Below are 6564 nucleotides of genomic sequence, written 5' to 3'. Positions count from 1 at the left end.
AAAAAAAAAAAAAAAAAAAAGATGATCGTCACAGAGTAATAATAATAATCTGTGGACATGTCGAGAGTGGTCTGTGATTACAGTAGATTATGAATATAGTAGAGAACTAGAGATAGTAACAAATTAATATAGTAGATTTATTCATTCAATCGAGGAGAGACTGACAAATTTTAAAGAAAAGAGAGGAAAAGTCAAGAAAGGCACCCCACACGCCCACTTGCTTCTTCTATGACCCCCCCTCCATCATCATCCACGGTGTTTCCCTCCTGGCTCCTCCTCTCTTTAGAACTACAGTTTTTTTTTTCAAACTTTTTATTGTATTATTAATCACGTACGATTCCTTCATTAGTTAACTAACTAGTCTTCTTTAATCACATAAAACACAGACCCATTTAGTAAGAAAAAAAATCAACTCATTTAATTAAGCAGAGTAAACAAAGACTGATCAATACCAAAAGTGTAAGAAGACACAACAGTAAACTAGTCTTTTGTCTAGATTTGATTTGTGTCATTTTCAGATACATATATAAAATCACGAAATAAGAAAAGATGAAAAACTAGATTTGATTTGTGTCATTTTCAGATACATATATAAAATGAGAAGCAAAAAAATCACGAAATCCATATATAGTATCATTAAACAAGTCAAAAAACGTCACACCATTATCCCAATTATTCAAATGAACCAACAAAACGTTGCCGCGCCTATAAATACAGACTCACACACCAATCCTCTTCTTCATCATCTCTTAAGCTTAACAATGGCGTCCTCTCCGACCATCTTCTTCTCCGTCATTGTTCTATTCCTCTTCTCAATCTCATCATCATCATTTGCTAAAACATCATCATCATCATTCCGACCTAAAGCTCTCATTCTCCCAGTAACAAAAGACCGTTCTACCCTCCAATACACAACCGTCATCAACCAACGCACACCTCTCGTCCCCGCTTCCCTCGTCTTCGACCTCGGTGGTCGTGAACTCTGGGTCGACTGTGACAAAGGCTACGTCTCCACCACTTACCGCTCCCCTCGCTGCAACTCCGCCGTCTGCTCACGCGCAGGCTCCATCAGCTGCGGCACATGCTTCTCCCCTCCCGGTCCTGGCTGTAGCAACAACACTTGCGGCTCTTTTCCTGATAACTCCGTCACCGGATGGTCTACTTCCGGCGAATTTGCTATGGACGTCGTCTCGATCCAGTCCACTAACGGATCCAATCCGGGCCCGTTCGCTAAAATCCCCAATCTGATATTCAGTTGCGGATCAACGTCTCTTCTTAAAGGACTCGCTAAAGGAGCCGTTGGTATGGCCGGAATGGGACGTCACAACATCGGCTTACCGTCGCAGTTCGCCGCCGCGTTTAGCTTCAACCGCAAGTTCGCCGTGTGTCTAACTTCCGGCAAAGGAGTCGCCTTCTTCGGCAACGGACCTTACGTTTTCCTCCCCGGAATCCAGATCTCGGGGCTCCAAACGACGCCGCTTCTCATCAATCCGTTTACACAGAACGAGAAATCCCCAGAGTACTTCATCGGCGTGACGGCGATTAAGATCGTCGATAAAACAGTTCCGATCAGTCCAAAGCTTTTGAAGATTGACGGAAGCACTGGAATCGGTGGAACCAAGATCAGCTCCGTGAATCCTTACACGGTGATGGAGTCATCCATCTATAATTCTTTCACGTCGGAGTTCGTTAGGCAAGCAGCGGCGAGGAACATGACGAGAGTTGCTTCGGTGAAACCGTTCGGCGCGTGTTTCAGCACTAAGAACGTCGGCGTCACGCGCGTGGGATACGCCGTGCCGGAGATCCAGCTTGTGCTTCACAGCAAGGACGTCGTGTGGAGGATCTTCGGAGCCAACTCCATGGTGAGTGTCAGAGATGACGTCATCTGTTTGGGTTTCGTTGACGGAGGAGTCAACGCGAAAACCTCTGTGGTGATCGGAGGGTTCCAGTTGGAGGATAACTTGGTTGAATTCGATTTGGCGAGTAACAGATTTGGGTTCAGTTCTACTTTGTTGGGCCGTCGCACTAACTGCGCCAACTTCAATTTCACTTCCACTGCTTAGAATGTGTTAATTTTAGTTTTATCAATTTCCTTGCCAAAAATACAATTGTGTTTCAGAATCTGCTATTATGTTACGTTTGATGTTATTAATAAGGAGGTTAATTTAATTTCATTTCATTTTCTATCACTTGACCTCAGTTATAATATGATGTAGTGAGTTATTTATTATAAATTTAAAGTTGCAGATGATGTGGTTGTCTCGAATTCATTCCCAGCTGAAGGAGAGAAAAACATATGAATCAATCATTACTCCAGTTTTAAACCTTGGTTCCCCAGCCAAGGCGATGATGAGTTGCAGTTGCAGGCAACTAAAGTCAACAATTTCACTATGATAGACAAGAAAACACTCGACTTTGCTCTCTCCAGTCAAGGTAGCACTCAATGCGCAGGAACCTAAAGATAAATTTTAATTTCGATTAGACACATATGGTGGTATGAACAAAAACCAAATGATACGCGGAGAAAACAGATCACCCACCTGATTGCCAATGTTGAGAGAGGCTGTTTGTAGTCACTATCAGCTGCAGAGGAGAATAAAGCATCAGAACAACACTAAGTGTAAATATAAAAAATTCTCATACTTCAGTGAAACAAGTTAAAATTACCAGTGACAAGAATCAAAAGAATCACTGCAAACGCAATGCTTCCTCCATCATACCATCCTTCTTTTATACCCTGTCGAAGATTATGTAAGAGAAAGGTTAAATTGCAGTTGATTATGTAAGAACGAGCCAGATCTAACTAAACTGATTTCATTACATACCTCTGATTTTTTTTTTTTTTTTTTTTTTATCCCAAGTGCTAAAGACGCTACTGTAACAACCATCAAAATGATCAAAGTGAGATCATGGCAAGCATTCTGAGAGAAACCTCTGATGAAAAAAAAACCAACACGCCTTGTGAGAAAGTGAGCAGGGAAAAACTAAGTAACACAGAACAAATAACAATTGTGCATCTCCATACCTGAAACCATAAATGGTTTTGCGCTTTAGCATGTCATCATCATGTCCAGTGATGCCTTTCTCTGGTAGTATCTGAGCAAATTTGACAATCCTTGAGGCTGATGCAACAACAAAAAACATGCATGCCAAAGTTAGCAACAGACAAGAGATAAGAAAAAGTAACCAGACATATAAAAGCACGTCTCATGAGTGGAAACTTACCCAGTCCATATTGCTGCTTGTTGTTGTGATCCTTTGACAACATAACGACAAAGCTGTTAGGGAGTAATTCAAAAAATCTCCCTACCCGGATGCAGTTCGGTTCTCACCAACCTGAGAAAAAAGCAAAGAAGACCATTAGAAACCAAACATTCACATATGAAACAACAACAAAAGGGAGAAACGGATCTAGGTCTTACTCTACACTGTTAGCAGGGAACGTATTGTTGTCAAAGTCGGGGTTACAAGATTACAAGATAACCCTTTATCTTCTGATCTCAAACGAATCACACATAAGTGATAGAGATGCGATTTGGTACCTTGCTTTCGGTAAGACGATAATATTTCAGCAGCACTCCGCTATGAGCATCAAAGTTAGGCCACAGGTGGTTCTTGACCTGTAACAATTACAAGATTCATAAAACCAAAGAAAAATCAGAAATCTGGTAGCACAAGAATAATAATGTAAATAGTACCTTTCCAGGCTCAGTTAGAATAGGAGGCACCAACCACTTCACAAAGCTTGAGGACCTATCGAGTTAAATAGTTTGTGAGCTAGTTAAAAAGAAAGTATGACCAAATAAATATTAAAGGGGGAAAACGTTACCAGCCTGAAAAAAAAAGCAAAAGCTGCATAACCACTACCTGTGATCCCCCACGCTTTGGACGAGAAATTGCCAAAGACCCATAAAACCCACACCAAGAAACCGGAAAATCCTAAAACACAAGATAAAAGGAGTTAAAACCAATCCAGGATTTTCAATATATTGCTAACAAGCAACAACGATGGTGAAGTGAGGAATGAGACCAAATAATATGAGAAAATGTATTAAAAAAAAACAAACAAACCTCCGGTGGTTTAGAGAGGAGCTTAAGAGCCCCACGAAGTTGCAAAGTTTCACCTTTTGGAGGACATGTAACCTCTCCATGTTTACACTCTTTGGCAGCTCTAGTGGCAGTCGAAGAGCCCGGTCCTATATCAGCTGAAACAAGAAAGAGAAAACAACATCACAAAGATGAGTGTGGGTTTATTCAAAGAGAATTGTCAATAGCGCGTCTGTGTATGTATGTACCTGTGAGCAGATGAAGACACTCCTTGAGACAGCCAAAAGCAGTGTAGTATCTGTATTTGAAACAAAGTTCAGTCAATTAATTATAACCAAGATTCAGCAAAACAATGCCTAGGGTTAAACACTATAGCGATGCGATTTGGTACCTTGCTTTCGGTAAGACGATAATAGTTCAGCAGCACTCCCCTATGAGCATCAAAATTAGGCCACAGGTGGTTCTTGACCTGTAACAATTACAAGATTCATAAAACCAAAGAAAAATCAGAAATTGGTAGCACAAGAATTATAATGTAAATAAGTACCTTTCCCAGGCTCAGTTAGAATAGGAGGCACCAAACACTTCATAAAACTTGCGGACCTATCGAGCTGAATTATTTTGTGAGCCAGTAAAATCAAAAGAAGAAAGAAAGAGAGAAGAATACCCTAAGCAGTACGAGTCATCTTCTTCATTATTCAACCCATCTCTGACCAGCAGCAGGTATACTGATTCTTGGCTCCTCTTGTTAAAACCTAAAAGTAGACAAACTCGTTACTAAGCAAACATAAACAAGAGAGAGTTAAAGTAATTTAAAAATGTGGAGAACCAATTCTCACCCCAACACTCTCCAGAAGATTAACAGCATCATAGATTTGTGGTCGTCTCTCTTGACTCCTGAAACAAACGCCAATTCAATCTCCAGAATAGGATTTTATCATCGTGNTGCAAATTCATCAACCGAGATACTCAAAGAGTTAGAAGACAAGACAAGAAATAGAATGAGGTCTTAACATAACTTNAAACCATAAGAAAAAAAGATCAGTTAGTTTCTCTATTGTGTGTGTAACGGAGAATAAACTTAAAAGGGGCGGAATTAGACTCACAACTTATGGATGGGGAGAATTTGAAGTGGTCAANCTAGAATTTGTATTACCTTTAGTTGGTCGATCAAATCAGATGAGAGAAAATTGAAGAAGAAGAAGAGACGCCGGTGGAAACANGCTGTCTCGAGTGACCTCAGCAAATTAAAGAAGACATAACCAGCTCTCCGCATATAATCCTGCAAAAAAATGGATTTCATATCAGAAAGAAAAAAAAAACAAGACAAGGGAGTTTAAACCAATNCTGCTTGCTAATTCATTCATCAATTAGAAGACAAAGAGAACCCTAATTCGGGGTCATCAATCATAAACTAAACCCTAGCTCTGCTTTGAATCTGCTTCGTTCTTCAAAAAATCAGCAAGTACTAAAGACGCTACTGCAACAACCATCAAATGATCAAAGTGATATCATGGCAAGCATCCTGAGAGAAACCTCTGCGATGAAAAAAAAATAATCAAGACCTAAGAAAATGAACAGGGAAAAACTAAGTAACACAGAACAAATAACAAATGTGCATCTCCATACCTGAAACCATAAATGGTCTTGCGCTTTAGCAAGTCATCATCATGTCCACTGATGCCTTTCTCGGGTAGTATCTGAGCAAATTTGACAATCCTTGAGGCTGATGCAACAGGAAAACATGCATGCCAAAGTTAGCGCCANAGACCAAATATTATCAAATACCAACTTCATCTAAGAGCAAGTAACACAAACCTCAGAATTCAACGTGACTTCTTATAACTTCCATTAGGATCACTGAAGATTTATGTGTATGCTGGTTAGTATTAGTTAGTAAAACTCTGAAAATCCAAGTGAAAAAAAAAAAAACAAGAAAGAGAGAAGAACAGAGTTAATTTACCTCAAGCAGTCTGCTTAAGTCTTCTTCTACTTCACTCTTCAATCCATCTCTCTGAGATAAAGCAGACTTGAGTATTCTTCTTCTTCATTCTTCAATCAATCTCTATGACCTGCACAACATATATCAGAATTAGATTAAAACCAAACGAAAAAAAAAAACCCTAGAATTTATGAAACCTGTAATTGGCGGTCGGTCAAATCAGAAGAAGAAACACCATCATCCGGCTCCTCCGATCATCACTTGGCACCAATATCTTCCTGCAAATTCATCAACCGAGATACTCAAAGAGTTAGAAGACAAGACAAGAAATAGAATGAGGTCTTAACATAACTTAAAAAGTAAACCCTAGAATTTGTATTACCTTTAGTTGGTCGATCAAATCAGATGAGAGAAAATTGAAGAAGAAGAAGAGACGCCGGTGGAAACAATATCCTGCTTGCTAATTCATTCATCAATTAGAAGACAAAGAGAACCCTAATTCGGGGTCATCAATCATAAACTAAACCCTAGCTCTGCTTTGAATCTGCTTCGTTCTTCAAAAAATCAGCAAGTAC

The 6564-nt window shown here is 39.7% G+C and overlaps 2 protein-coding genes and 2 long non-coding RNA genes across 5 annotated transcripts in view; 1 reads left to right on the top strand and 3 right to left on the bottom strand.

The window, feature by feature from the left end:
• LOC104738814 (basic 7S globulin-like) lies at window positions 678-2184 on the top strand. Its single transcript, XM_010459024.2, has one exon. The coding sequence runs from the start codon at window positions 681-683 to the stop codon at window positions 2061-2063; it is 1383 nt and encodes a 460-aa protein (XP_010457326.2). The 5' UTR covers window positions 678-680; the 3' UTR covers window positions 2064-2184.
• LOC104743131 lies at window positions 2209-5323 on the bottom strand. Its single transcript, XM_010464244.1, has 14 exons — window positions 5204-5323; window positions 4404-4516; window positions 4296-4345; window positions 4072-4205; window positions 3830-3939; window positions 3699-3753; window positions 3543-3620; window positions 3423-3428; window positions 3226-3336; window positions 3026-3122; window positions 2826-2934; window positions 2668-2737; window positions 2541-2583; window positions 2209-2455 (listed from the first exon to the last, which is right to left on the bottom strand). Exons 1-9 carry the CDS (start codon window positions 5321-5323, stop codon window positions 3307-3309), a joined length of 696 nt encoding a protein of 231 aa, XP_010462546.1. The 3' UTR covers window positions 2209-2455; window positions 2541-2583; window positions 2668-2737; window positions 2826-2934; window positions 3026-3122; window positions 3226-3306.
• LOC109128928 overlaps window positions 5402-6564 on the bottom strand; it is a 3374-nt gene continuing 2211 nt past the window's right edge. The window contains exons 2-3 of one of the 2 annotated variants that reach the window (XR_002035328.1): window positions 5677-5773; window positions 5402-5585 (exon numbers count right to left, since the gene is read on the bottom strand). This is a non-coding gene — a long non-coding RNA (uncharacterized LOC109128928). The remainder of the gene's footprint in view (window positions 5586-5676; window positions 5774-6564) is intronic. The other variant, XR_002035329.1, reaches the window with a different exon arrangement.
• On the bottom strand, window positions 5866-6552 carry LOC104738812. The gene is made up of 4 exons (XR_759836.2): window positions 6372-6552; window positions 6187-6267; window positions 6011-6119; window positions 5866-5907 (listed from the first exon to the last, which is right to left on the bottom strand). It is a non-coding gene; the product is annotated as an uncharacterized LOC104738812 (long non-coding RNA).

The sequence above is a fragment of the Camelina sativa genome, chromosome 14 (genome assembly GCF_000633955.1).
Source record: "Camelina sativa cultivar DH55 chromosome 14, Cs, whole genome shotgun sequence".
Taxonomy (NCBI): Eukaryota; Viridiplantae; Streptophyta; class Magnoliopsida; order Brassicales; family Brassicaceae; genus Camelina; species Camelina sativa.
The sequence above is the reverse complement of the archived record's forward strand: the minus strand, read 5'-3'. Positions and strand labels throughout refer to the sequence as shown.